The 26,887-nt window shown below is 52.3% G+C and overlaps 11 protein-coding genes across 11 annotated transcripts; 4 read left to right on the forward strand and 7 right to left on the reverse strand.

Annotated features, from left to right (window-relative positions):
* Window positions 1-401: 401 nt before the first annotated feature.
* Window positions 402-1,142, reverse strand: EDD37DRAFT_613857 (long-chain fatty-acid-CoA ligase; the record flags this gene model as incomplete). Its single annotated transcript, XM_062815484.1, has 1 exon — window positions 402-1,142. The coding sequence occupies one exon, from the start codon at window positions 1,140-1,142 to the stop codon at window positions 402-404; it is 741 nt and encodes a 246-aa protein (XP_062665417.1).
* A 56-nt stretch (window positions 1,143-1,198) lies between these two features.
* On the forward strand, window positions 1,199-4,163 carry EDD37DRAFT_643293 (uncharacterized protein). Its single transcript, XM_062817420.1, has one exon. It carries the CDS (start codon window positions 1,608-1,610, stop codon window positions 3,666-3,668), a length of 2,061 nt encoding a protein of 686 aa, XP_062665418.1. The 5' UTR covers window positions 1,199-1,607; the 3' UTR covers window positions 3,669-4,163.
* An 819-nt stretch (window positions 4,164-4,982) lies between these two features.
* Window positions 4,983-6,074, forward strand: EDD37DRAFT_660263 (uncharacterized protein; the record flags this gene model as incomplete). The annotated part of the gene is made up of 1 exon (XM_062819096.1): window positions 4,983-6,074. The coding sequence occupies one exon, from the start codon at window positions 4,983-4,985 to the stop codon at window positions 6,072-6,074; it is 1,092 nt and encodes a 363-aa protein (XP_062665419.1).
* A 1,661-nt stretch (window positions 6,075-7,735) lies between these two features.
* Window positions 7,736-9,183, forward strand: EDD37DRAFT_211878 (uncharacterized protein). The gene is made up of 3 exons (XM_062810294.1): window positions 7,736-8,469; window positions 8,603-8,760; window positions 9,040-9,183. The coding sequence occupies exons 1-3, from the start codon at window positions 7,936-7,938 to the stop codon at window positions 9,104-9,106; spliced, it is 759 nt and encodes a 252-aa protein (XP_062665420.1). The 5' UTR covers window positions 7,736-7,935; the 3' UTR covers window positions 9,107-9,183.
* A 2,911-nt stretch (window positions 9,184-12,094) lies between these two features.
* On the reverse strand, window positions 12,095-16,664 carry EDD37DRAFT_208937 (class II histone deacetylase complex subunits 2 and 3-domain-containing protein). The gene is made up of 3 exons (XM_062810288.1): window positions 16,654-16,664; window positions 15,973-16,411; window positions 12,095-15,916 (listed from the first exon to the last, which is right to left on the reverse strand). The coding sequence occupies exons 2-3, from the start codon at window positions 16,240-16,242 to the stop codon at window positions 12,350-12,352; spliced, it is 3,837 nt and encodes a 1,278-aa protein (XP_062665421.1). The 5' UTR covers window positions 16,243-16,411; window positions 16,654-16,664; the 3' UTR covers window positions 12,095-12,349.
* On the reverse strand, window positions 16,592-18,475 carry EDD37DRAFT_212778 (dimethylaniline monooxygenase (N-oxide forming)). Its single transcript, XM_062810295.1, has 2 exons — window positions 18,311-18,475; window positions 16,592-18,249 (listed from the first exon to the last, which is right to left on the reverse strand). The coding sequence occupies exons 1-2, from the start codon at window positions 18,388-18,390 to the stop codon at window positions 16,845-16,847; spliced, it is 1,485 nt and encodes a 494-aa protein (XP_062665422.1). The 5' UTR covers window positions 18,391-18,475; the 3' UTR covers window positions 16,592-16,844.
* A 132-nt stretch (window positions 18,476-18,607) lies between these two features.
* EDD37DRAFT_669956 (Alpha/Beta hydrolase protein) lies at window positions 18,608-20,319 on the reverse strand. Its single transcript, XM_062819348.1, has one exon. The coding sequence runs from the start codon at window positions 20,077-20,079 to the stop codon at window positions 19,000-19,002; it is 1,080 nt and encodes a 359-aa protein (XP_062665423.1). The 5' UTR covers window positions 20,080-20,319; the 3' UTR covers window positions 18,608-18,999.
* A 19-nt stretch (window positions 20,320-20,338) lies between these two features.
* Window positions 20,339-22,092, reverse strand: EDD37DRAFT_208785 (uncharacterized protein). The gene is made up of 3 exons (XM_062810284.1): window positions 21,717-22,092; window positions 20,840-21,628; window positions 20,339-20,787 (listed from the first exon to the last, which is right to left on the reverse strand). The coding sequence occupies exons 1-3, from the start codon at window positions 21,779-21,781 to the stop codon at window positions 20,709-20,711; spliced, it is 933 nt and encodes a 310-aa protein (XP_062665424.1). The 5' UTR covers window positions 21,782-22,092; the 3' UTR covers window positions 20,339-20,708.
* Window positions 22,093-22,796: 704 nt separating this feature from the next.
* On the reverse strand, window positions 22,797-24,917 carry EDD37DRAFT_208810 (uncharacterized protein). The gene is made up of 3 exons (XM_062810286.1): window positions 24,728-24,917; window positions 23,232-24,676; window positions 22,797-23,177 (listed from the first exon to the last, which is right to left on the reverse strand). The coding sequence occupies exons 2-3, from the start codon at window positions 24,664-24,666 to the stop codon at window positions 22,972-22,974; spliced, it is 1,641 nt and encodes a 546-aa protein (XP_062665425.1). The 5' UTR covers window positions 24,667-24,676; window positions 24,728-24,917; the 3' UTR covers window positions 22,797-22,971.
* A 200-nt stretch (window positions 24,918-25,117) lies between these two features.
* On the forward strand, window positions 25,118-25,762 carry EDD37DRAFT_571093 (uncharacterized protein; the record flags this gene model as incomplete). The annotated part of the gene is made up of 1 exon (XM_062814314.1): window positions 25,118-25,762. One exon carries the CDS (start codon window positions 25,118-25,120, stop codon window positions 25,760-25,762), a length of 645 nt encoding a protein of 214 aa, XP_062665426.1.
* A 120-nt stretch (window positions 25,763-25,882) lies between these two features.
* EDD37DRAFT_208795 (nucleoside diphosphate kinase) lies at window positions 25,883-26,885 on the reverse strand. The gene is made up of 6 exons (XM_062810285.1): window positions 26,706-26,885; window positions 26,625-26,655; window positions 26,522-26,565; window positions 26,369-26,472; window positions 26,253-26,318; window positions 25,883-26,203 (listed from the first exon to the last, which is right to left on the reverse strand). The coding sequence occupies exons 1-6, from the start codon at window positions 26,720-26,722 to the stop codon at window positions 26,004-26,006; spliced, it is 462 nt and encodes a 153-aa protein (XP_062665427.1). The 5' UTR covers window positions 26,723-26,885; the 3' UTR covers window positions 25,883-26,003.
* Window positions 26,886-26,887: the final 2 nt, after the last annotated feature.

Here is a 26,887-nt window from a genome sequence, read left to right on the forward strand (position 1 = left end):
CATGTGCATGATTGATGGATCCCGTCGATGTTATTGGCAACGTCGGGCGGAGGATGGCCGCCACTAGGTGCTTGATGAATGCCTCTGAGTGCTTGATCGCCACTAGGTGCTTGAGAGCCGGCCACAGTTAAGAGATCCTGAGGTGTCGAGACAATTGCACATTGTGCATGATCGCTTCTTGTGAGCATACATCGGTGTCCGCAATCTTTGCTAGTGTAGCGCGTCGCGACTTGGCCAGAGCGCCGTGTCGATTCGTGTGTCTGGCTGACATTGGTCCGTAAGCCACTCAAACCCCGACTCAACAGATTCGGATAAGCTGGGGTGGCGCGACACGGTCCTTGCATTGATGCTTCTCTGTGGTGTTGCAGCAAAAGAAGCCGATGGTGAACGCTACAGTCCGTTCATCGCTTCCTTTCTCGAATACCTTCGGAACCTTTGTCACTTCCAGTAGTCGTAGTTTTACCACTTCCAGAAAGGTAACTAGCGAGATCAAACCCGCCTGCGGAGCTGGCTGGGCCTCCACCCTGCATTGCTTGCGTGAGACCAGCCACGGGGCTCTTCTTTTGCATATCCTCATATTCGGCTTTCATTTCGGGATCCATGTTCTCCATCAACTTTGGCATTCCGAACGTGAATGCGAGAGCAACAGCGCCCATCAAGATCATCGGGTTCTTGAGTAAGCTTAGTGGGTTGAATCCTTCGCGTTCTTGATAGAAATTCTTCTTTGCAAGAACCTTGACAGACATCTCTAAGCGGTCTGTGGGCGCCGGCACCAACGCCACCCCACGATCTTCCCATTTCGTGCCCCGGTATGTCTCCCAGGCTCCCGTGATGATTGTAGAGGAGGAATCGGACGGCGCAATGTCGATACGGTAGGGTGCGAAGACATAATCGCGGCTATAGACTTCCAGTAGATGTGAACCAAATGTCGTGATATCGGGAAACTCGAAGTAATTTCCCTTGCGGAGGACAGCCCGTATGGGTGTTCCCGTCCCAGAAGTCAGAGTCGCATGGGTAGAAGCTGGTAGAGCATTTGGGTTCGGAAGCACGATGGAAGCGGGAATACCAACGCGAAGTGTTGCAGCAGCTGTCAGGTTCAGCAGCTGGCAGAGGAAGGCAACAGCAAGGAATAAGTAGGCCATCGCTGCTCTGAGGATCAACCTGGGGAGATGGAAAGATATGTGGGTGTATTGATAATGTCTGCAGTTCAATTCAGGCAACTTTGGACAGCGACGACATGGTCCCTGACTTGACCGGCCGCAGCCAAGAAATGCTGCGGTTGCGCATAAAGACCATCGAGTGCAGCACCACTCATTTTCACATCTCTAGACTACCCCATACTTCACTCTCTGTTGGTAATACATGACTGAGCCGTGGGCCTGAAAATCCGATTACCCGAAGGCCTTGTTCATACACAAGAGCCTCGAATGGTCGCTCTTCTACACGGTATTCCAAATCTTTATGAGACGGAACTTGATGGCTGTTTGCTCCGGCCAAATCGGGATTCCCCAAACTGCGGGCGCGAATGACATCAGACTTGCTCGTCATTTTCTGAACCATCGTCTGCCGCGGATGAGGGAGGCAAATCCTCACCATTGAGAGAGCGTATGATGGAAGATTTGTTCATTGCGATTCCCATTACTTCTCCTGCTCTTCTATATATCTCACTTGCTTTTTGCCTCCTCGTCCTTGCTTCTCGCATGCTCTTCCGACAGATATCCCGTTTGTATCGAACACCTCGACCGGCTCCTCGAATGAGACTCGCCCAGATGTCTTCGCATATTAGTAACGGCCATACTAACGGCCACACCAATGGATCGCCAAAGAACGGGCACTCCGATGCCACGGCTACTTTAGCAGATATTCCCAAATCCAACAACTTCACCTCTAAACTTCCTCCCGATCCACAGTTCCCCACGCCGAAGGACTCACATAATGCACCCCGGCAAAAGCTAGGTCCGCGTATGGTCCGAGGTGCCCTTTACACCTTTGTCAGACCGGAGCCTACAGAAGGTCCAGAGCTTCTCGGGGTCAGCAAAGCTGCATTACGAGATATTGGTTTGGCTGAAAGTGAGGCTCAGTCCGAAGAACTCAAACAAGTTGTGGCAGGAAATAAGTTTTACTGGGATGAAGAGAAGGGTGGCATTTATCCTTGGGCACAATGTTACGGCGGCTTCCAGTTCGGCTCCTGGGCTGGCCAGCTGGGCGATGGGCGAGCCATCTCCTTGTTCGAGGCCACCAACCCTAAGACTGGGACTCGATACGAGATACAGTTGAAAGGAGCCGGAAAGACTCCATATTCACGTTTCGCCGATGGCAAAGCCGTCCTGCGGTCGAGTATACGAGAGTATCTCGTCTCCGAGTACCTCAACGCAATCGGGATCCCTACCACGAGAGCCTTGTCATTGACCTTGTGCCCCACATCTACAGTTGTGCGAGAGCGACTGGAGCCTGGAGCGATTGTCTGCCGTTTCGCTCAATCCTGGCTAAGATTCGGCACATTTGACTTGTTGCGATCCCGGGGCGACAGAAATTTAATCCGCAAGGTCGCGACTTATATCGCAGAAGATGTCTTTGGCGGATGGGAGTCATTACCCGCAGCGCTGCCAGCCGACACAAAAGACGCCCATCTCGACCCTGCAAGAGACGTTCCCAAAGACGAACTCCAAGGCAAGGAAGGCGCAGAAGAGAATCGCTTCGCCAGACTATACCGTGAAATTGTCCGCCGCAATGCCAAAGTCGTCGGCATGTGGCAAGCTTACGGGTTTATGAATGGTGTGCTCAACACTGACAACACGTCTATTTTCGGTCTCTCGATGGATTATGGCCCGTTCGCGTTCATGGACAACTTCGACCCAGCATACACTCCCAACCATGACGATCACATGCTTCGATATAGCTATCGGGCCCAGCCCAGTATCATCTGGTGGAACCTTGTTCGCCTGGGAGAGACCTTGGGTGAGCTCATCGGCGCGGGTGACCGTGTGGATGACGACGTCTTCGTCGAGAAGGGGGTTGAGGAAGATTTTGCCCCTGTTCTCATCAAGCGTGCCGAAACTGTTATCGATCAGATTTCAGATGAGTACAAGGCAGTATTCCTCAGTGAATATCGACGATTAATGACCCTGCGTCTGGGCTTGAAAACGCAGAAGGACGGTGATTTCGAAACATTATTCTCGGAACTTCTTGATACCATGGAGGCATTGGAGCTCGACTTCAACCATTTCTTCCGCCGACTTTCATCAGTCAAAGTCGATGACGTCCGAACCAAAGAGAACTGCGAAGAGACAGCTGAACGGTTCTTCCACCATGAAGGAGTCACAGGTCTCAATGAGTCGAATGACTCCGGTCGCGAGAAGGTCGGCAAGTGGCTCGATTCGTGGCGGGCGCGAGTCGAGGAAGATTGGGGTACCGAATCAACTGCTGATGCAGAGAGAGAATCGGCCATGAAAGCTGTCAACCCGAACTTTGTACCTAGAGGCTGGTTGCTGGACGACATCATTGATCGCGTGCAAAACAAGAAGGAAAGAGAGATTCTCGATGGAGTCATGCAGATGAGCTTGAACCCGTTCCAGGATGACTGGAATTGGAACGAGGAGATTGAGAAGAAATTCTGTGGCGACGTGCCACGGCTTCAACGAGCAATTCAATGCAGCTGTTCGTCATAAGCAGTAGGGAGGAGCAACGAAAATTATCTCTAACAACGAGTCGATGAATGAGGATGTTTTTAGTTCACTACAATCAGAAGTGCATGGTTGTTGTCGTTGGTGGGTAAAAGTGTGTGGATATAATTTGCGGAATCCAGATATATATTCATTCCGTCTCAACATCTCCGACTGTCCTCCACCACTTCAGACACCACGAGCACGTCTGTACCAGCCAGGATCCAGGCATAGAATATGAGATCATTAATATGCTGCTAGCTTCTCATCACCTATCTGTCCCCTACCATGCCAAGTGCTAGTTAACATGAGAGAACTCATATTGTAGACTCCGCTCCAGATTGCTATCGGGCCATCTTTCAAGCGACCTCCGTGCTCATGGCACATCTACTTGGAGGGCAAAAGCGCCCACCACTACTGAGGGTTGGAGGATTGTGTAACATTTTCAGTCGTAAATGGATTAGTACAAGTCGAATAATTCGAACAGACGACTGACGGTTTGTAGTCCATTCGAATAGATCGACTAGGGATCTGATCCAGTGTGTGCCAACTAAAGGCCATTGCGCTATGCCTCTCCGAGTAATTCCGATAGCAAGTTCGAAGTCCGAGAGAGGCTTAGTGTCATTTTTTGAGCATTGAAATTACTGAACAAGGCTTAGTTCTGAAATACGGTAAGCTACTACACTAACTTTTTGAGAGTGCGGCGCGGCACCTCGAACGTGATTTACTACTAGGGATCAGATAATCATTTATCCGGCCATTCGAACAACGCTACAGCTAAAATCCAGTCGATGTATTCGGATAAACACACACAGTCTGTGACGGAAATGCTGTAACCGAGGCAAAGACAGCTTAGCATACAAATCAGCCGCTTGATCTTCTCAAATTTGCGAACGGACAACGCAGCCGCGTGGTTTGTCCTGCTCCCCACATAAACCCTGCACGTTGCGCAAAACCCCCGCGGCTTCGGCCTCGGCTATGCAGTCATACCAGGCGAACATCTACTCTGACGACAGAAGAGCTAGGTGAGGCCATGCATGGAGGGATGGAAAGTTGGGCAGGCTTATCTCGCATACGTTACAGCCAAATTGTGGCGAAACACCCTCAATCGTCCCATTCCTCAACCTCTTGAGAAATCCAAAGTGCAGTACGGGATCTATATCCCGGGCATAAAATTAGCCGCGTGCACATCTTGTCGGTTGGATACAGTATCACTCCTCTAACTCCATACAGTATATGCTTCATCCTCCAACGTTCTAACATCCCTCATATCAATATAGATACTGATCTACTATCATAACACCCACTTCGTCCATCACAATGCCTCCTCAGACCCTCAAGATTGCCATCGTTCCCGGCGATGGCATCGGCAGAGAGGTCATGCCCCACGGCGTTCGCTGCCTCAAAGCCGCAGCAAAGACCTTCGACCTGTCCCTAGAGTTCGAAGAATTCGACTTTGCCAGCTGCGACTACTATGCTAAGCACGGTGACATGCTTCCTCCGGATTGGAACGCGACCCTCTCCAAATTCGATGCCATCTACTTCGGAGCAGTGGGCATGCCAGACCAAGTTCCCGACCATGTCTCGCTGTGGGGCAGCCTCCTCAAGTTCCGGCGCGAGTTTGACCAATACATCAATTTACGGCCAGCACGGCTGATGCCTGGTGTCAAATGCCCACTGGCCGGTCGCAAACCTGGCGAGATTGATTTCTGGATCGTTCGTGAGAACACGGAGGGCGAGTACAGCAGTATCGGAGGAAAGATGTTTGAGGGTACCGATCGTGAGACAGTGATTCAGGAAACAGTCATGACGAGGATTGGCGTCGACCGCGTTGTCAAGTATGCCTTTGAACTTGCCCAGACGCGTCCGAAGAAACACCTCACAAGTGCAACTAAGTCGAACGGAATCAGCATCACCATGCCGTACTGGGACACGCGAGTCGCAGAGATGGCCAAAAAGTATCCCGACGTGAGAGTTGACAAATTTCATATCGATATTCTGACCGCGTTCTTCGTCCAGCGTCCGCACGTCTTTGATGTCATCGTCGGGAGTAATTTGTTCGGCGACATTCTCTCGGATCTAGGTCCTGCCTGCACTGGGACGATTGGGATAGCACCTTCAGGCAACATAAACCCCGAGGGTAAATTCCCTAGCTTGTTCGAGCCGGTGCACGGCAGCGCCCCAGACATTTACGGCAAAGGCATTGCGAACCCGGTCGGCATGGTTTGGGCGGGCCAGATGATGCTGGAACATTTCGGATACGCAGATGCGGCAGCCGCCATGCTCAAAGCAATCGAAAATGTCCTGGCACAGTCAGATGATACGGTTCTTACCGCTGACATGGGTGGCAAAGGTACGACGGTCAGTTTTGGCGAAGCCATTGAGACGGAGATCCTGAGTATGAGCGGATAGTCGAAGTCGAGGCATACTGCGCAAGATCCTTGTCGATGCCGATCGCCAGGTTGCTGGAATTTCGGTACCCGGCAATGTATCAGCGGTCAGTGGTTCTTCTGCAACGCCACAGCAGCCTTCTCGTATCTCCCACCTGAGGCCTTTGCCGCACAATGACGACTTCATCTCGCTGTACACGGTGTTTAGAGTGTCTTTTTGCCCAAGATTGCATGTCCATGCTGCAAAGCCATGGGCACACACAGCACTGACTCAACGCAACTTCGGCAATTCCCTTAAGCACAGACCTGTTTTGCATGGTGCATTTTCTGACAACGTGCGACCATCAGAGCCTGTCCCCTCACATGGTTCGGTACACGTACCGAGAAGTGCGTGCTCATCACATATCCAGCGCTATTGTCGGCTAGATCTCGTCTAACAAAGGCCAATCTTGCAGATCAACACAAAAGCTCCCAAGCTAGAGTAAACATGCAGACTGGGCAAATGAGAACCCATCCGCGCACTTTGCTCCTTTTCCTTGACAAGCATACCATAATCTCGATGTTGTTAGGTCGTGCTACGGTGAATGGAAAATTTCTGGGCAAGCTTTCTTCTCCACGAATGTCGGACGTGCTTGAGACACCATCAAAAAATCGACCATTCTGCATGGTAGCGGATGTCAAAGGAACGCTCCGAGAGTGAAAGGATATCATGATATCAATCAGAGGTAGATAAAGCCTATCAGACAGCAGATAGAAAGTCGAAGCGGATAACACTGCAAGGCTGAAAAGCGGACTGGAAAAGGGGGAAGCACGAATGAGATTACAAGGAGGTTGCAGTGATTGATTCGCCAGATTAGACTCGCCGTGTAACCAGACTTTGCAACAGTCAACACACCGTCATCATTTCATGGACGGGACCATCGTGGGAGTGGTGGAGGAGAATGTATGGAGATTCTCCTGAGGGTGGCAGTCGAGAGCTGATGGTCTAGCGGAGGTTCCTGTATCCTCGTTGGCCTGAGTAGAGGAAGCACGAGCAAATGGGCCAAGATGAGGACCAAGACAATCCACAAGCCCCCCCTTTCATGGTTTTAAAGATGGACCGAAGAGAGACTGATGGCAATGGAGAACAACTGCTGGCACAAATAAGACGCCGAATCTGTCAGAAAAAATCAGAAGTTGAGATTTGACGGGCGTCAAAATAGAAGTTTAGGGGGGTTTCCAAGGTGAGGAGAATAGTGTGTTTAAGCTTGAATGTTTAGGCTCACTAGGCTTGGGTTTGGCGGTCCTGACCTAGGCGTGCCTGGACTAACTTACAGTGGTTAGGCCTTCACCTGACGTCGACTCCATGACAATAACAACCTCAACCAACCTCAACGGCGCCAGATCCTGCTGACACGCTTCACTCACAACATTCATTCTCGGTAACCATGAGGGTGAAGGGTGCCATCCTTGAGACTTCCCACTCGTCATCTCACCAGACATGTACTCCACGAGCTTGCCACACTCCCTCAGTGCTCACCATGGAGCAGCCAAGGCCAGTCACACACCGAATCTGATCTCACCATCGATGCTGTCCATGGCACATCCGCATTAGGGACAATCACCCGTCCGCACGGGCGTCCGCCTGTCAAGCACTTAGTAGCCACGCCACATGATTACAACAACAGTCAAATCTCTATGGTGAAGGCTTGGAGGTGGTGGTCATGGCGGCCTTATTTGGTGTCAAAGGTGATCAGGTCGTGCACTGTCCTGCTGTGAGGCGAGTTCAGATGGTATATTTACCCAGTCGTCCTCGCCTCAACCTGTATTCATTCTTCCATCAACAAACCAGCAGCAGAACGCGCCTACCACTCTTTTAGGTCGTGAACTGTCTATAGTACACCATGTCGCTCGCTAATACCCTTCTTTTCCTGGCTGCCGCGGCGCCGGGAGTTCTTTCCACTGCCATCACCACTATTACTCCTTGCCCGGCCAACCCAACTTTGGCCGCGCCCATCACTGTCACTGAGCAATACGAAACCGTCTCAACCTGCGGTGTCTCAGTGAGCTGCAACAAGTGGAAGTCCTGCACGACCACCTACCCATTCACAACCAGCGTCTTCGTGTCCACCACCATTCCATGCTCATGGAACGGCACGGCGGCTAGCTCCACAATCGTCACCACCACTGACCAGATTGTCACTGGATCAGTTGCCAGCACCACGCTCAGCACCGTCTCAGCAGTTGAGACCTTCGGCTGGGGTGCCAAGTGGGGATGGGCCTCGGAGTCCACCAGTTATACCACCCAGTATGAGACCAGAGTCAAGGAATGGGACGCCCCATACGAGACTCTCGGCCCCATCGCTGTTTCTGGCTGGGAGGGCAGCGGTCTTTGCACTGATTGCGAGGAAGGCGACGTGAAGATTCAGACCTGGAACGTCACCGACTGCCACAACGGAAACATCGGCGGCTCATCGTACTCCGAATGTGTGAGATACGAGGAGACCTGGATCGCATACCCCAACGTTGAGTACAGCGCTCCGGCCACCGCACACTGCCAGTCCCAATTCACTGCTCCTTCGGCTGGTACTTACTACATCACTTTCCCGCAATCTGCTCCTCCCGCCACTGTCACAATCCCCGCACATGGCAGCCAACCTGAGACTGTCACCGTGGTTGCAGGCCAGAGCTGGGATGCCGTTGTCACCCGATCATGCCGTGCACCAACGATCATCGAGATTGACATCTACATCACCAAGGTTCTGATCTACATCGTCCCCGACTGGGCTCAATCGACCGCTTCATCGAGCTCCATCCCTTACACCCCAATCTGGGAGCAATGGACCTCATCCACTGGAGCCTCGTCATCCCTTGGACCTATCTCGACCTCGTACACAACTGCTTCCAGCAGCTCTGCCTCGTCGTCGCTCGGACCCATCTCCATCACTACCAGCTCATCTAGCACCTCGTACTCCAACAGCACCACCACTTCCACCACCAGCGCGTACTCCAACAGCACCACCACTTCCACCACCACTGGCACTCCTGTTGCAACAATCATGCCAGAAGGCTTGACTTTCGCACTTGAGGTCACATTCGATGGCGCTTCCGCCAAGAAGCGTGCGGTTGACAACTCGTCCCTCACCTACCTGAACTTCCAGGGTGGTGCTGACAATGCCCAGCTGAGCTCTTTCGCCGAGGCCGCCCGCTGTGTCACTGACGATGACGCCCACATTCTCAGCGAGGGCTATTACATTGGTGCCGATGGTGTCGACGAGAGCGACCCAGCCCTGCTTGAAGCCGCTGCCTCTCTCGAGACATTCAACTTCTGGATGCGCTACATTGACAGCGAGGTTGTTTTCCTCCTGAACAGAATTTTCTGCCTTGTCAACGATTACGAAGTGTCAGTCCTTCCTGAGGGCACCTACTGCGCTGAGCTCATCACCCTGAGAACCTACCCTGCGCCACCCACCACCTCCAGCTCTTCGTCCACATCCATGGTCAGCACCACTAGCGCTTTCGCCAACAGCACCACCACCAGCGCTCTCTCGACCACCACCAGCTTCGCCAACAGCACCACCAGCAGTGTCCTCTCGACCACCACCTCCTCGAGCTTCCTCAACAGCACCACCAGCAGTGCCAGCCTGTCAACGACCACCAGCTATGCCAACGCCACCAGCACGACGACTACTTCCACCAACGGCACCACCACGACATCCACCACCACCGGTGCTGCTGTTGCAACCGTGATTGCGGCTGGCGAGACCCTGCAAGCATATGCCAACGTCCCTCTCAGCAAGCACAAGCGTGCTGTCGATGCTCTGCTCTTCCTCACCTTCGACGACAACAACGTCGGTATGTTGGGCTCGGAGGCCGACGCTGCCACCATGGTTAGCAACGACGCTGGCGAGCTTGTCTTCGGCGACCTCTTCATCGGTACCAGCCCCCCTAGCCAAGACGATGCCGCATACCTTGAGGCAACCACTGGCGTGCCATCAACCAACCTCTGGTTGGTCGATGCTGAAGAGACCCTCAGCTTGTACGAGAGAATCTTCTGTCTGCTTGAGACCCTCGTCGTCGAGACTGTTGGCCCAGATGGCGACTGCGGTGATGCTACCCGATTCCAGTTCTTTGCCAAGTTCATCCACCCCAACACCACCACTACTTCGTCCAGCACCACCGCGTCTGCTACCACCACCAGCTTTGCCAACAGCACCACGAGCAGTGTGATGACCACCACCACCAGCTTTGCCAACGTCTCGACCACCACCACCTCTGGTCTCCTGAACACCACCACCACCAGCTTCCTGTCGACCACCACTGCTCCTGTCAACGTCAGCACCACCAGCACCACCTCTGCTACCAATGCTACCACCACGACCATGACCACCACTTCTGCTTCCAACGGCACCACCACCACCACCACCACGGCTTCCGGTACCGCCACGGTTGTAGCTGCCGGCCAAACTCTGACCGTCTCAGTCGATATGCCTAGCACAAAGAAGAGCAAGCGTGACACATACTATCTTGGTATCAATGACAACAACATTGCTCAATTGGGCAGCGAAGCTGATGCTGCTCTCCTCGTTACTGGTAACGACGGTATGATCCTCTACGGCATCGAGATCCTTGGCTCGTCGCCTACTGCTGATGACCAGGCTGCATTCCTTGAGGTCTTCGATTCCGAACCCGTCGACTATGTCTGGTTGATGGACTCCAATGGCGGGCTTTTCCTCTCTGGCCGACAATTCTGTGTCCTGTCTTCCTTGGAGATCGAGACTGTTGACTCCGATGGTGACAACTGCGATGGTACTATCGTGACCTTCACTGCCCAGTCTTCCAGCAACACCACAACCACGACCTCTTCCATCGCCACCTCCACCACCGCCAACAGCACCAGCTCGACCGTCTCTGCCTCCACCACCGGCACTGCTTCAAGCACCAGCACCAGCACCAGCTCTAGCAGCTCTAGCACCACCAAGACCAGCACCTCCAGCTCAGCCTCTACCACCGCCACCACCAGTGTCACCGCTACCACCACGACGACGGTCACCGTCACTACATCCACTACCTCTGCCGGCCCCACCGCCTCAGGAGGCAGCTTCCGTCGTCGATCAGTGCCTTCCAACCCCATGTGCGCTGCTTTCGGATCTACCTGCTCCCTAGGTAGCGCCGGTGTCCAGGGCTCTTGCTGCAACGGCTACTTCTGCAGTGCCGAATCCGCCGGTGCCCAAGGTGACTGCGCCATGTGTGTCTCAATCGCCTCCGTGTGCGAGTCTGACGAACAGTGCTGCTCCGGCAACTGTGTCAAGGACGACTTCCTCGGCATGTTCTCCCTCAACAAGCGCGGTATCTGCGCTTAAGCTACTCGCTCCCTGAGGGCTTACGACAAAAAAACTATGAGTTGATGGAGCTGCTGAATCAGCTTACGATACAAGACATGGAATAGGCCGCCAGCCGCTCATGGTTGGGTATGGTCTCTAGAATTGTGCAGCAGATGGAGTTTTGTGATCTTTGGAATTATTTCTTATTGTCTTTGGGTTTCATTCTATCTAACAGCATCGGTGTCCTTCTGGCATTGATGCTTTCTCTTTTCATGGATAAGGAATAATAGGAATATACGATGCTAGTACGATCCTTTCCTCTTTTGTTCCCTTTTCTTTTCCTTCTTGCCTTTTTGCTTCTTCTTTACCGGACTGAACAGCGACTCGAGCTTAGCAGCAAAGTCCTCTTGGATTCTTCGCCACCAGAAACATTTTTTGTCAGAGGGGGATGGCGGCCACTCGCACAGAAATGGGTTTGTTGACATGTCGAGATTGGATGGTCTCACCTCATTTCTGTGATCCACGCACTGACACGCCTGGCAGCACTCTCGTCAAACCTTTGTCAAACCGACAGCAGTCACGAGCCTCACGCTTAAAGTGACAGGTATCAACAAGACCGGGGTTGTCGAGATTACAGTGAGGCAACTCTTTCGTCGTTCTAGGGAAGCACATTTTCAGCTTTCATCATCCTGCCGACCGTCGTTCACTTGAAGAAATGTTCGAGCTTAGGTCTACATGTCGATTTCTTCTCGGTCAGAGTGCTCCCGAGTTCTTGACAATATTCTTCATATCGTTGTCTTCACTAACAATCTAATTGAAATGGCTCATTCGGGAGCAACACCCCCAACGGAATCCGTTTCGCTATGCCCATATTCGTGACATACAGGGTACCGAAGGATGGCTGGCGATGACGCAAACCGCCTCTTGCCACATTCACTCTCATCTCAGAAGGACAGCACCTGCAGTATCTTAACCTTCATTAGATTTAGTCCTTCTAGCGCTCATGCCGTAAGAGACTTCCTCTGTTCGTAGCAGAACCGTGATGCGTGGTGGGAAACAGTCCTGCAGCTGGGCTTCCTTGACGGCTCCTCGTTCCCCTGCCTGGAGCATCAAGTCCTGGACTCCCTGGCGGTTGCACGCTTGACCCACGAGTTTGGACACCTCGACTTCGCTTCAGTTGCCGGTTCTCCTCCTCAAGCTTTCGGAGCAGCGTATCGCGAGTCTTGAGCTCCATTTCGACCTCAGAGATCTTCGCGAGGTGTCGCTTCATACTTTCCTCGTAGTTTTTCTCCTTGAGACGCCGCTTCTCATCGCCAGCTGATTTGGTCAACTCTGCAACCTGCTCTTCCAACTCTCTTGCTTGCGTCGCAAAATCTGCAGCCTTGTTTGACGCATCCTGATATTGAGATCTGGTGAACTCGAAATCCTTGCGAGTATTTTCAAGAGACTTGTCCAGGTAGTTGTTCTTGGCCCGCAGTCCGCGTGCCTCCTCTCTCGCAGTTTCCAAGGCTGCTGCATCTCCACCACCGGCCTTTACCTCTTCACGGACAGTCGTCAATTCTGCCTGCAACTCAGTCACTCTTCTCTTCATCGTGCCATGATCGTCTGCGGCTCGGTCCTGTCTTGTCTTGTTGTTCTCAATGGTCTTCAGGAGTTTCTTGTTTGACCCCTCCAGTACATGGCATTTCGTCATTCGCTTTTCGTATCGTCGTTGCAAATCGGCATGATCTTTTCTCCATTTGTCGAGCTGCTCTTGAAGTTGGCTCCGGTCTTCTTCCGCTTTCTGCCGTGCTTCTCGTTCCGTATGCAACTCACTCTGCAATTTACTGACCATTCCTTGCAGTGTTTCGATTTGGCTGCTTGTGTCATGATTGATATTGCTGGCCTCAACAGAATCCCGCAGTGGCGTTAGGCGCTGACGCTTGTTGAGTGCGGGGAGGACATTGTCAATTTCCAACAAGCGTTTCTTTCCGGACGGCGTCCCGGCACGCGAGTTGGGAGTCCTCGAACGAGCAACAGGCTCCTTCTTCACTTGAGCCACAGGCGATACACCACTAAGTCTTGACGGGAGGTTATCCATCTCGGTCAGTTGCAGTTCCGGCATCATGCCCAAACTCCAGTAGGTGTCAAAATCTTGCGACACAGATGCTCTTGCAATCACTGCAGCGAGTCTAGCAAGTTTGCGTTCGGGACTTTTTCGCAAAGCTCGCTGCAGATCCGAAAAGTCCATGGGCCGACCTTCTGGCTCATCTGAATCGTCTGGGACATAGGTTGGTTTTCCGCCCAGATTAGGTCGAGCCTGATATGTGGCTCGCACCAAAACCTTCAGTCTAGATGGAGACGGCATATCTTTTGGCAAACATCGATCGACATGCTCCGATGAGTTGGACACGAGCAAATGAATCACTGGTAACAGCGAAGGAGGTTTCGGCGAGAAATATTGACGAATGCGCATGACCTGAGGGTCTTGCGAGTCGTATGAAGCGTCGAATGCAATCATGAGGATGGGTCGTCGAGGAAATACCACCTGATGGGTGGAAAAGGTGCTGACAAGATCAACCTGGAAGTCCCGGGGTTGCCGATCCGGAATTGGCGATCTGGACGCTGCGACATGGTCCATACGCCTCACATCGATATGCTTCATGGTCAAGTAGTGTTCAATCAAGTCCTGTATCGTGCCGGCTCGAGACATGATCACAATGGAGCACTCAACAGGCTTCAGTATGTCGACCAGATGGCCAAGTAGAGAGAATTTTGAGCTTGCATAATTTGCGTATGCGGCATGTTCCTCGGATTGGATTGAGTACTGGGTTGAAAAGCCAGGGAGGCCCAGGTCCATATGAGTAACGGTATCGTTCAGCAATTGGATCATCTCGTTCATTTCGTTTCTCTCATGTGTCCGGTTGGGAGAACCATTAGATGAACCGACAGACTCATGACGGTTGACGAAATTGAGAATAGCCTTGCGCTTTGCCTTGATGATGTCCGAATAAGTCGACTGTATCTTCCCCTCCGCCGGCAGTGCAAGTGCATACTCAGCAGGACCAAGGATCGGATAGCTTGGCAAGACCAGTCCGCCAACCTGGGGAATATCGCGCTCATTCTCGACAGATTGTTGACTGGAATTCGGTTTGGATTCGGCCGAGGACTGCTCGCCGCTGGAAGTTGGATTATCCTCTTCAATAGAATTTTGGATCGGTAGAGCACTTCCGGCCATAGCCGCATCAAAAACGGGCACGTGACGAGGATGGCTCGGAACACTTGCTGCATCACTGGCATTCTCATCATGGTTCGCCGTCCTAGGAGTTGTGACAGTCGTGATAGCAGAGGTGCCTATGTCATTTGAGGACGAGAATTGACCAAATGGAGCCTCCTTGTGTCCAGATGTCATTCCCTCATCTGGCTGTGGAGCAGTGAAAGAATGAATAGATTCCATTGGTGGTCCAGGCGAGGACGCCATCTGTCGCGAGCGGGATTTCTTTGAACGTTCTGGCGAGGAGAACGCTTCGAGCAATCGCTTCCCCCACTTTGGAGTGCCTGTGTCGGGCACCAATGTGAAGTCAACCGGACCGGATTCAGGAGGGGCTTGAGTTTGGAAGGCCCACGGGGAAGACCCAGTGCCGTTGCGATTTTGTCGCTGTGTATTCGGAGTGGGCGAATTGGTATCTGCCTTTTCGTTCGTGAGCAAAGAACTTATGCGTAGTGGATAAGAGCCTAGTTCTTTACTAGGATCGCGGGTTAGAAGAGTTTCTTGATGTGTGCTGGGGACGTATTGTGGCGTGACAAACGCACTCGAACGAGAGGATGTCGCCGAGCTTGGAATGTGTCGGGTAAGGGGTTGCTGAGGCTCTTGTTCTTCTTCGGCGCGTGCACCTGATTGTGTGTGTACGAGACGCCGTGCTGAAGTGCCGCTCCTGTCGTTGGTAATCGAATGTTGTTGTCTGTCAGTAGAGCCTGGTGTCTCCACGCTCGTCGACAGAATGATGTGGCGGTCACGGAGACCTTGTCGGCCAGAAGAAGAGCTTGGAGGAGCTGCGTAGTCTCGATCTCGAGAGGCTTGACTGAGATCAAGTTTGGGGGACGACCTGGTTAGACTTCGATCTGGATAAGGTGAATAAAGCCCCTTGAAGCCGCCGTCAGAATTGATCTGGCTAGAGTGCAAAGACTGGTATTCAGCTTTGTCAATGGAGGTGGGAGGTATTTCCACCGAGATTGACACCGGCAATACGGGCTGCGATACTTCTTCCTGCGTCTCAGCTATCTCAACAGGCGACGAGGCCGATGGTCCAGGTTGATCCTGGGATCGTCTTGAGCTGGTTTCTGTGGAAGAGTGGTTTCGGCGGCCTGGGGTAGATGGTCTCCGGGTACTTCTGATCGACTTCTGTTGAGAGCCAGTTTCACTGGAAGAGTCTGGTATTCGGCGAATCGCTTTTGCCCGTCTTATCTCTGGTTTCACGGAATGTCCATCGGAGCCGTTCTTGCTGGCTTCTTCTGAATCTCCGATCTGTAGGCCTTGCTTTCGGTTCCAATGCTTGAGCAGATCGTTTCCCACTTGGCTTTGCTGTGCAGCATCCCATTATTAGTCACTATTCATATCGCTTGCCTGCAAATGCATACCCAGGTAGGTTCAAACTTCTCGCCCGTTACTGGATGTGGCTCCCACTCGACCAGAAACTGCTTTCTCTTGTTCTTGCCAATCTTTTCTTGCAGAATAGCCAAGGCCGGCCAAGTCCCTTCGCCAGACTCGTGAAACCTCTCTGGCAGCTGCAACTGTTCTTCCCAAGGTATATGCCGAGTGGAGTAAACGGCGGCGGTATCGGTGGACTTCTTGCGCTTGGTAGACTTGTATTCCACAATATCGGAGTCGTTGCGCATGGGATTCTTCATCGTACTCCGCAACAGCTGCTGGAGGAGATCATGGTCAGTCGGCAAATCATGGCGGAAACAGATAGATCACGACCACCCTGCGTCAAGCAAGGTGCAGCCTGTATTCAGTACATACAAGGAAAGATGTTTATGGGTGTCTCGGGGGCGTTGGATGTCGGGCTGGCGGTGCCTGAGTTGGGGGCAAGTTAGCCGACCACCGGGTCTTTCGTTTACTTGTAACTGACGCAACAGTGGATGGCAGTGTCAGAATAGGTACGGCCCGGCGGAAGCGAGAACAGATCCAAATTACCAGATTCTTATCCCAGTCTGAGAATGAGAGAAAAGAAGAGAGCCTCAATTGTTGAGAAGGAGAAAGGAGGTCAAAAGGTCGGTTTCCTACAACGACAGTGAAAGTGTCTGTCTCGTGCTTACCTTAACGATGTTGTGAGGCAGGACTGAAAAGACGAGCCTCTTGCACGGTTGCACTTCACTGTGTCTTGAAGATCCTGAAGTCCCGTCCTAGTTTCACAGGACTCCAAGTTGAAAGAGACGTCTTTTCTATATGAGGTACCTCTTCATTGTGACAAACAGGTGGTCTCTGTGGTGTCTCTGTAAGTCTATGATCAGCACTTTGCTTCCCGGAACATGTCTAGATCTTTCTGTTGCGCAGTCTTCCTCCATTCATCAAAGTCAAACCCAAGTTCTTCCATCGTCCTGACCTTCAATTTGGCTTCTCCTCTTTTGGCATATGCTGCTTTGATGTTAGGAAATTGAGATCTCATCCAAACCTGGCGCTCATCCCATCTGGTCCCTAACTTTCCCTGGCCGTCATTTTCCAACCCCTCTCTCCTTCGCGCCTTCTCGGCCCATGCATAGAGCTCATTCACTTGTGCTGCATCCTGAGGGAACTTTTTGAGATGAAAGTGCTTGCCATCACCATTTTGACTAATCTTGTCAAGCTCCCACTGCTTCATCTCTAACGTCGGGGGAATGTCAAGTCGTCCACTCCAGACACGGGCGATAAGCGCACCCTCGTTCTGAGAGAGTGGGAACGGAATGACTTTCAGGTTGACAACGGGAAATGCAAGCGTGGGATGTTCGATGTGGAACAAGTCCTGATACAAGCCTCGAATCCGCAAGCCATCGGTGACGATAGGTGGCAACAGCCCTGAGAGAAAAGGGAATGTGTAGAAATATCCCGTTGCAAAGACAATTGAATCGAGGTCCTTCACTATTCTGCCACTTCGGAACCTTACGGCTCTGTTGCCTTCCTCTTGTGATAGAAAGTCGACAACTTCGTCCACATCCTCTCGCCATTCTGCTGGAGGCAGGGTACCAAATGCGGAGACCGACCGTGCAGAGAGTAGGACAGGACCCTTGCAGTATTTGGCTATCTGGGTGGCGATATCGAGACCGGAAGCCGAGTTTCCGATGACAAGGACTTTTTTGTCCTTGAAGTCCTCTGGCCTCCGATAAGCCTTTGAATGGATGATGACTTCGGGGTATGTCGCATTCCATTTGGCGATGCCTTTGATGTCGGGAACGTATGGCACAGTATAGTGACCATTAGCCACGACTACCGCATCGTAAAATGCGCTTGTGGTCTTTTTTCGCGTGAGGCCCTGCGCAACCACGTTCCATCGTTCTTGTCCGGTGGCTTGGTCAACGACCAGTCTGATGTCTGTTACAGCGGTGCTGAATCGAATCAGATGTTTCACATCTTGGGCGTATTTCTCGAGATATCTGAGGACGGCCTGGTGACTCGGAAACAGCGGATCGTCTTCCGGGAACGGCACATCAGAGAAAGCCATCAACTGCTTAGGAATATTCGTCTCTAGATAGTCGTAGAGGGGAGACTCGAATTCCAGGGAACTGTCGTCCTGCACCTTCTGGCCATATCGTGGGTCGGTCTGTGGTACCGGTATGTGCCTGGACCGTTCTGGCACAGAGAGATTCCAAATTCCACCCACGCCGTCACGCTGCTCATAAATGTCGATGGTGTCAAAGACGTTTTCAGCAAGCAAATACCTGGAGGGACTATGTCAGAGGAGGCCATTCGGTGCTCCAGGATAGCGTGAGTTGGACCTACTTGGCGCACGACACCCCTACAGGACCGGCCCCTATCACTGCGATCCTCTTGATAGAGGATGCTGACCCGGGGTCGCCCATGAATGGTGTTCTGTGCTCGGCTCAAGCACAGAAGGTGTGAAGGGCCGACCGGATGTGTTCAGAGCGGTATTGGGCACGAACACCAGCATACGCGGATCTCCGGATGGCGCGCCCGAAAATCGAGACGATCTTGCTTGGGGGAAGATGCTTCGGCTCAACACAATCGTAGCCTACAACTCAGCGACGGTACACATTATATTCTCTACGGTAGACGAGACATTATTATGTTGAGAAGCATGAATTTGATGGCGTGACAGTTTGGGCTTCGTTATCTGCCCCACTATGGGTTCGGTCTCCGCTGTAGGTTTCCACAGCCTCGTCTGCATGATAAGGCTCCGAACATTCAACACCAGGCTGAATTGGCCTATAACTGCTCCTAGATGTACTTTTAGACAACGCAGCTGAAGGCAAGGGGCACCACATCAGGGATTGACCACCAACATTTATACATGTAAGCACAAAAGGCGGCACTTATTCGGCTGGACCGACCACGGCTTTGCGACATCCGATACAACGTGCCGACCAGCATTCAACCCATATCGAGCTCAATGGCTTAGTCTCCATTCAGCAACAAAGACTGCACTGTCGAGACCCTTCAAGCACCATATATCAATCAGCTTTACCAGCAGTCCCCTTCTTCTGCTTCTTCTTCGTCCCGGACACAGCCTCTGTATGCTCTTCTTCCCCCTCCTTTTTGCCGAAGTACTTTTCGATGCCGCCCTTTTCGCGCTCTTGATGTCCTTGGGCGTCCGCGTCGACCCAGCTCCCCGCAGGCTTGTCTCCGTTCCATCTTAACGTCATGTCTTTGTGCTCTTCGTCTCTAGCCTCTACCCACCTCGCCGCAATCCTCCCAGTCTCCTTGGCCACCTCCTCAGTGGCATCCTTCCACTTCTTCCCACCTTTCAGAGTCATCCCGTGATCCGCCCCCTCCACCACAACCATCCAACTTTTCGCTTTCATCTTTTTCCTCAGCGTAGCCAGCCTGGGGAAGTCGCACATGGAATCTCCATCACCCGAGACGAACAACACATCCACATCCGACTTGATGTCAAGCAGGATCCGGTCTCGAACGGCCCCGCCAGGTCCGATGAGTGGATACGAGACCAGCACAAGCGTCTTGATCGACTCGTCCGATTGTGCCGCAAGCACCGCTGCGCGTGCACCCATACTCCGTCCACCATATGCTACTGTCATCTCGGCTTTGCGTTGTTTCTTCTCGTGATCCAACACCGTAGCGAAACTGCGTGTCCGGGCTTTGAGATTCATGTTGCCCTGGAAACAGACGACGGGTGAGCCAGTCGATGCGAAACCTCGTGCAAAGTTCATCAATGCGGGAGCAGATAGCCCACCGCCAGCGCCGTGCGTGAAAACAAGTGATATCGGTGCCGCCTCGGCGGGGTGACTGCGGATACAGGGTATTGGTTTCGAGCCCGAGGGCATTTCGAAAGACGTAAATTTGTCGTTGCTTCCAGTAGTTTGTTTTGACGACGTGTCGGGCTGAGTTGTTGTGTCATCCTGCACCTCATCAGGGCGCGCTTGGTCGTCAGAACTGACTTTAGCAGATTTACTGGTCGTTGGCGCTTTTTGCTCAGGTTCCTCCACCGACTCGCTTACTGCCTTAACTCTTTTGCTGGCTCGGGGAGCTTCGGTCTCTGGTGCGCGTGCTTTGCGCTTCTGTTTTGGTGCCATGGCCTACTTGACCTTCTGGTGCGCGATCTCCGAGGTCCTTTGGGTCCAGCACAGAGTGCCGGTAAGAGCTGTAGTGTTGACGTGTAATGTGATATCGATGCGTATGTCTGCAAACTTCTGAGGTGGAGCCGCAGTGAAGCTCTATATTTACCCTCGGAGGAGCTCCACAGGGTTTGAAAGATACTTGGCCGTGTCACTGTTGTGCAAAGTCCCAATTACACCATGTTAACGAGTTGATCAACGGCGCGTGATTTTCGCTCATTAAGTAACGACTAAGTCGGGGTTCATTACGTAAGCCGGCACTTTATAGGCCGCCAGGCATAGGGGAGTGCCCCCCGGAAAACTATATCCGCACCTAAGGAGCAGCCTAAATGATTGACCTGGCAAGAACTTTTGAGCATGAATTCACCTTTAACTTTTGGTACCGGTACTCCCCTCAGCGCAAGGCGATTGCTGGCCAACGACACATTCACTAGAGACCTTGTTCTCGTTTGTGCTCCGCACTAAAATCAAGAATTATATACTCGCTTGCTACAACCAGCACGACACCCGGCACATACTCCCTCTGGCTCGATAAACCCTCCGATCCTTAGGTAAACGTGCTTGGGTATACGTTGACACATGATTTCTCATCGCGACGGTCTGAAGGGCCCCATCACCTGCAGCATGACCGCATCGAAATAGGCTCTATCAATGACGGCTCCAAACCTGCTCCCAGGAATGTCAGTGCTAGCGCCATCCCAGGAAATCCTCAGCTTACCCATAGCATTCGACCTCGGGAAACAACATGGCTTTCATACTTGCCAGTCCATCGCGAGTCAAGTTCGGAAAATTGGGGTGCTGACGTATGCTTTGCCATGCCTCGACAGGGGTGATCTCTCCGTCCAGCCGCAGTCGATCCGCGAATTCCAGGAGACGCTCCAACTCGACTGCTGGGACGCTCCATTTGGCACCGTCCGGTAGTCCAGAACCCGGCTCTGTTGTTTGCTGCAATGGCGGGGAGCGAGACATGATCGGACTCATAAGCATCATCTCGTGACCGGTTCCTTCGACGTCGACGCTATGCACAGCGTGGTGTTCCAGACAGACTTGTTCGAGCCCGAGAACAAAGTCGACTCCGGTCTGGGCGGTCCAAAGGCCGTGGGCATGTGCCATGGGTGTGGGCTCTTGATCGGGAGCGTCACCGATACTCGTGCCTGGGAGGATTTCACTGGTTGAGAAGCTGGACTCGGAATAAAGAGGAGGTGCCCCTGATATATCAGAAGGTAGTGGGCAGACGTAGCCTGGTGCGGGAAGTTGCGCGCGTATGGTCTGCGAGCGATCGGAAAGCGTCACCAGTTCAACGGTCGCTTGGGGACTCGACACGTGCGGGCTCGATGCCAAATCAGGAGGCAAAGGGATGTTGTGATATTTAATCAACTCCCGCAAGCGACGAATCACCTGCCGGTACATTTGGCACTCTGCATCATGCGCCGCCTCTTGTGTACGCAACGTTGCAACTTCTGCCTCCAGACTTCTGACATATGTGGCTTTGCGATCTCGGTGAGTCCTGAGGAGGATGTCAGTTATTCTGGGTGAGCTCACAGAAATGTATATGAACAGGGCGCTCGTTGCACAAGGACGGAAGCGCATCATACCTTTGAGCCCTTCTGACTTGCTCGCGTCGCCGAGCCCGCGAATCTTCTTCTTCAACACTCTCCATAAGGCTGTCGGTTGCGAAGGCGCCACTATCGAAACTTGACGTGCATTAGCAAGTGATACTAATCTGGTGATGACGGACGGGATTGGCAGGACAAATGCCACCAACCCTGCAATGGATGATCCGTCACACGCGAGCCGGACGCTTAAGGCCTCAAAGCCTCGGCTTCCGGGAGAGCCACACCACTGGCAGCTTCCGAGTCCTCGAGCTAGACACAAGTTGATTATGGAAACAACAGCAGCAACGCCCAGAAAGGTATGAGTAGAAAGATAGCGCGTGGCAGTTGGGAGAAGTAGGAATGAAAAACTTAATCATGCGCTATACCCTTGCAATGGACTCACTGGCCTTGTATTCAGGAGAGCGACCGAGCGTATCTTTGTGATACGAATTGTCCATCTTATAGAGGTGTAAATATTGCGGAGGCGGAGGCTTCGTATGCACCGGTCCTTTTGCAAGACAGTAGATTTGCGACTGTGATTGGAAGACAAAGAGATGACCAAGCATTTAATAGAGTGGAGTTATGTAAGCATTGCAATGTTCTTACGGCAGCGCCGCCGTCGTATCGTTAAAGAGCAAACAAGGCCCCCCATGATCGTATCGAACGTGGAGGCTTTACCATGCTGACATGCTCCGCTGCGTGATAAACATTCGTCCACTCTGGACACACCTATCCAGGCCAGCATATCTCGTGTCGTATTTTCCGCAAGGTGCCCGCCGCATCATTGTATGTTACTCTCGTATTTTTGTCCTGACATCTCCTCTGCAACCACCATTCTCCCGTCATGCCCTGTGCCGGCCCAGAGATGATCGGTACCTCTTCAAGGAAGGTGTGCGATCCAATTGACAATTATATGCAATGTGTACAGAAGCATGGCAAGCGCACCAGTCACGAGGAATGCCTTAAGCACAACGATGGCTCGATGAATTGGACGTTGAACGGCCCACTCGTGGTCAGTTATGGGTTCTGAAAGGATACCGACACTGTTCTCGCCGACAGTAATCTCAAAAACCATTCGTCGATAGCGCAATTCGCCTCCTCGAATATCAGCCTCTGCTTGGGTTCGGTCCATCTTGTCCGTTCGAGACTTTGATCGTTATGCAGAATAGAGTGCGTTCGAGAACGGTCGTAGAAAGCGGATCCGCGTGTGATAGACGAATGCGGCGGTCGCGCTGGCTAAGGAATAGAGCTTTGCTCAATGAATGGGACGACGGTGTTCGTGAATGATTGAGTGCGCTCTGTGATGCAGCACTCGTTGTGATAAATCTGAAGGCCTTGCTAATTGTAGAGACAAGTTGCAGGAGTAGTGCTGCAGGACGAGCCTAATTTCCTCCATCAGAGGATCGGCGTGTCGGGCAGTGAACAATTCTGCCGGACATCTAGGCAGTTGGGTACTTTTCACTGAGGCAGTCAATTACCTTCAAAGTTGAGGCGGTCCGGGAATGTAATGCGCACTTGTGTCTCCTAGCGTTTCCCATAAAGTTCCAGCATGGCCTTGCGTAGTCCACCGCGGTAACGGACACTTGGAAAGGCCGTGTATGTAGTCTTGCACCTTCGCCAGCAAGCCAGAGTGCACATATGGGCCTTCATAAGAGGTTGCTGCAGAGCACTTCGTGAAGTCGCGGTCTTCATGGAAATGCCACTGACCAGAATCTTCCTCGACGTACCAGTGCCCGAGAACTTCTGCACGTGCTAGGCGCCTCGTCGTCAGGAGTTCGAGGACATCTATCATTGAGCATGTCTCCAACCAACAATTCTTCATCACCAAAGAGCGCAAGTGCTTCGCCTCCAACAGGAAAGGGTGCAAATCCTGCCAGGAGCATCGAAAGTTGCACAATGTCAAAACCTTCAAATGAGGAAGCCATAGACGGGGGAATCGATCAATGTTCGTCCTGTCGAAGAGCTCAAACGAATATTCCGCTGCCTTGCCCGAAGGAAAGGTAAGACACAATTCCTCAAGGCCGGAAGGATAATTTAGCAGCATTCTTAGTCTGCGTGCTGCCGTGTTCCTACCATGTATATATATGTCTGTACCCTCATTGCGCGATAGCCAGTCGCTATGAGGAAAGGCACTGACACTCAACTCCAGCCTGTTCAAACCGGCAAATACTCTTTCCATCAACTGGGAAGCATGATGTCCATTCACTGTCAATAGTTGGTGAGGCATATCGAGAGCTGTGAGATCGTTGGTGTCATACTCAGACATTTTCGCAGCGTCGAGTAAATTGAGAAAATGGGCGAGACAATGCTGCCGCCGATTCACAACACGCCGTCGTGGGTCAGGATCATATGGCTTCTCACTTGCGTACTCCTCCGGATTGAACGCCTCTAATTGTTCCAGAAAAATCTGAGGCTCAGCCATGAGCAGCTTAAAGCGCAACTTGGGGCAGGACTGGTGAAGCTTATTGAGCGTCCGTGTCAATAGGTCTTTCACCCGTTCCTGCGCCATCGTGGACGCTTGCTGGTCGAGATGCCAGCGATAGAGATCATACCTCTGAGGCAGATCGGTTGTGAACCGTGCTTGAAGAGTCTCGTGGAATTCCAGGTACTGGGTGCTCGTCGATCCTTTGGGCGCGAGGCTTGCTTCCCAAGTACGGCTCTTGTCGTGATATACCTGTGCTTGCCAATAACGATAATCCGCATATTCAAGTTGCACGCCAGATTCAAGGGAAACACAACTGAGCCGAGATGCTATCGAGGTGTTGGCTGCCAATTGTTCTAGCTGATACAAGCGATGACTGCTGGGATACAGGCGAAACTCCAGGTCGTGGAAAAGACATTCTTCCGCTATGATAGCAAATGCTCTGCAGGTAAGGCGCACACTGCACAGAGAAGGCTTGTCAAGAAAGCGACACAGCTGTGCTACCAGTTCAGCAGGAAGGATGTCCATGATTGTGCGCCTGTTCCTGATCAGACGAAGAACAAGAATGAGCAGTGCAACATCAACCAACAGGAATCCCTTGTAAGATAAGTTCACTGGTGCCTAGACGGTACAAATGGTGGCAGCCTGATGAAGCCACGCCGCATCAAAGACGGGCGAAAAGACCCAGCTTGCGTCTCCACCCAAGACATTGCTGGCGTCCTCACGTCTGCACTACGTGACCTGATGGCATTTCATTGCGAAGACAGGAAGGAAAATGAATGAATGATTAAAAGAGGAGGGATGGCTGATTCACGCAAGGATAGCAAGATAAGGCTGTTTCCCCTCGCGCCCTCCGCCAATGACAAGCAAGGTTCCCGAGCCGCGATTCTTGTTCCCGGGCCGGTCATAGAAGCAAACGCGGAACAGCCTCCATTGTGTTTCGGATTCAGACATACATGAATGCACAATCGGTCCTGTCATGAAATGGTCGTCTATCCGTGCTAGGCTGCCGTTGCCAAAGCCACCTGGTCGGCGCTGGCTATCGCAGAAGACGGAAGAGGTCAGACGACAAGCTCTCAAAACAGATGAGCAGGCCGGGGTGAGAAGTCGACTTGATCGATTCGTAGCACGAACACCTCGCTTCCTCCAGCCTACGGTGAGGCAAATACGACATGCTCCTGTCTCCCACACTGTGGCCTTCATCATCCTCCATGAATTGACCGCAATTGTTCCATTATTCGGTCTCGCGGGTGCTTTCCACTACGGGCATTGGCTGCCGCCATACTTTGCCGGAGGAGCTTGGGTTTCTGATGGAGTAGAGAGATTTGGGCGCTATTTCAGAAAGAAGGGGTGGATAAGTGAATCAGATGAAGTCGAGATTGAGGACAAAGCAAGAGAAGGAAAGGCAGGGAGACCAGAGGGCCAGAAAGTGTCGAAATGGTTCAACGAGGGAGAGGGCGGTACGAGACTGGTCATCGAATTCGCCACCGCGTATGCAATAGTCAAGGCACTGCTACCCGTTCGCCTGTTTGTGAGTGTCTGGGCATCTCCTTGGTTTGCAAGAGCCGCAGTCATACCGTTCCGCAATATCACCCAATCTATATTTCGACCGAGAAAGACATGAAGCAAGCATCCTGTCATCGCAGACACCACATGGCACGGAGGCAGGGACAGAGCCAGGTACATGAAAGGGACTACACATGAAAGTCCTGGTTCTTGCGTATTCTGGTAATCTATCTGTCTGCGTTCGCACATCGTTGATCATTGCGAGATGGCTACACAAGGCCGCAGAACGCGCTGGAGTCGAGGCGGCCACCAAGCCTGCACGACAAGTCATGGCATAGCGATCATGGTGCTATGGTCATCTATGGCTTCTCGTAGATCCAGTCGAACTGAGCATTCTTGTAGCTCTGAACTTCCTCAGGCTTGAACCACAAAGCGATTTCCTTCTTGGCACTCTCGACACCGTCAGAGCCGTGGCAGACGTTGCGACCGACATCGATGGCGTAGTCACCACGGATGGTGCCAGGGGCAGAGGCAAGAGGGTTGGTGGCACCAAGGATAGCTGGCAAAGTTAGTGTTGTACATATTGGGCATGGAATGTCGAGACTTACAGCGACCAGTCTTGCACGCATCACGGCCTTCCCAGACCATAGCGACGATTGGGCCACTCAGCATGTCTAGGACGCTTGTCAGTGGTGTAGGGGCAAAAAGAAGCTTGGATCCATACAGGTAACAAGGCCCTTGAAGAAAGGCTTCTCCGAAAGATCCTCGTAGTGCTTCTCAAGGTGTTCCTTGGATGGGGAGACCATCTTCAGCGCAACCAATTTGTATCTTCACCGCTTAGTTATGTTCATCTTTTTGCACCATGACTTTCGCTCACCCTCGCTTCTCAAATCGGGAGATGATATCGCCAACGAGTCCGCGCTACAATGACCATCAGCTTGAGACCGACATGGAGCTTGTACAGGACATTGACACCGTACCTGGACACCATCGGGCTTGACGGCAATGAAGCTGGCGACGCATGTTAGAAAGACCAGCAGTCCGCCATTGTAAAGACTTACGTCTGTTCGGTAGACATCTTGGAAACAGTTAATGGATATGATCGAGTGTTGCTAAGTACTTTGAAGGCGTTTGCAGGAAGAAAAGAACACTTGCGGTCAATGGATAGAGAACAAATATTTTGAGGGCCAGGCTTTTTAGAAGTGGGTTGGAGGGGCACCGTTGCCGCAGCTTAGAGGGATGC

The sequence above is a fragment of the Exophiala viscosa genome (genome assembly GCF_022695815.1).
Source record: "Exophiala viscosa unplaced genomic scaffold EDD37scaffold_17, whole genome shotgun sequence".
NCBI classification, from domain to species: Eukaryota; Fungi; Ascomycota; class Eurotiomycetes; order Chaetothyriales; family Herpotrichiellaceae; genus Exophiala; species Exophiala viscosa.

Excerpts from the sequence above, each read along its gene's own strand:
- EDD37DRAFT_669956 (XM_062819348.1), bottom strand. The coding sequence starts at position 20,079 with ATGGCACCAAAACAGAAGCGCAAAGCACGCGCACCAGAGACCGAAGCT.
- EDD37DRAFT_208795 (XM_062810285.1), bottom strand. Across the intron at positions 26,473-26,521 it reads TCCCGATTTGAGAAGCGAGG|ATACAAATTGGTTGCGCTGA; the intron begins GTGAGCGAAAGT and ends TAAGCGGTGAAG. Across the intron at positions 26,204-26,252 it reads TGCGTGCAAGACTGGTCGCT|CTATCCTTGGTGCCACCAAC; the intron begins GTAAGTCTCGAC and ends TAACTTTGCCAG.
- EDD37DRAFT_643293 (XM_062817420.1), top strand. The coding sequence starts at position 1,608 with ATGATGGAAGATTTGTTCATTGCGATTCCCATTACTTCTCCTGCTCTT.
- EDD37DRAFT_208810 (XM_062810286.1), bottom strand. The coding sequence starts at position 24,666 with ATGGACATCCTTCCTGCTGAACTGGTAGCACAGCTGTGTCGCTTTCTT. Across the intron at positions 23,178-23,231 it reads GGAAACGCTAGGAGACACAA|TGAAAAGTACCCAACTGCCT; the intron begins GTGCGCATTACA and ends TGACTGCCTCAG.
- EDD37DRAFT_212778 (XM_062810295.1), bottom strand. The coding sequence starts at position 18,390 with ATGGGCGACCCCGGGTCAGCATCCTCTATCAAGAGGATCGCAGTGATA. Across the intron at positions 18,250-18,310 it reads GTAGGGGTGTCGTGCGCCAA|GTATTTGCTTGCTGAAAACG; the intron begins GTAGGTCCAACT and ends TAGTCCCTCCAG.
- EDD37DRAFT_208937 (XM_062810288.1), bottom strand. The coding sequence starts at position 16,242 with ATGAAGAATCCCATGCGCAACGACTCCGATATTGTGGAATACAAGTCT. Across the intron at positions 15,917-15,972 it reads AGAAGTTTGAACCTACCTGG|CAAAGCCAAGTGGGAAACGA; the intron begins GTATGCATTTGC and ends GATGCTGCACAG.
- EDD37DRAFT_211878 (XM_062810294.1), top strand. The coding sequence starts at position 7,936 with ATGTCGCTCGCTAATACCCTTCTTTTCCTGGCTGCCGCGGCGCCGGGA. Across the intron at positions 8,470-8,602 it reads TGAAGATTCAGACCTGGAAC|CTGCTCCTTCGGCTGGTACT; the intron begins GTCACCGACTGC and ends AGTCCCAATTCA. Across the intron at positions 8,761-9,039 it reads GATCATGCCGTGCACCAACG|TCCAACAGCACCACCACTTC; the intron begins ATCATCGAGATT and ends ACCAGCGCGTAC.
- EDD37DRAFT_208785 (XM_062810284.1), bottom strand. The coding sequence starts at position 21,781 with ATGGAGAGTGTTGAAGAAGAAGATTCGCGGGCTCGGCGACGCGAGCAA. Across the intron at positions 21,629-21,716 it reads CAAGTCAGAAGGGCTCAAAG|GACTCACCGAGATCGCAAAG; the intron begins GTATGATGCGCT and ends CATCCTCCTCAG. Across the intron at positions 20,788-20,839 it reads CCCGAGGTCGAATGCTATGG|GTTTGGAGCCGTCATTGATA; the intron begins GTAAGCTGAGGA and ends TCCTGGGAGCAG.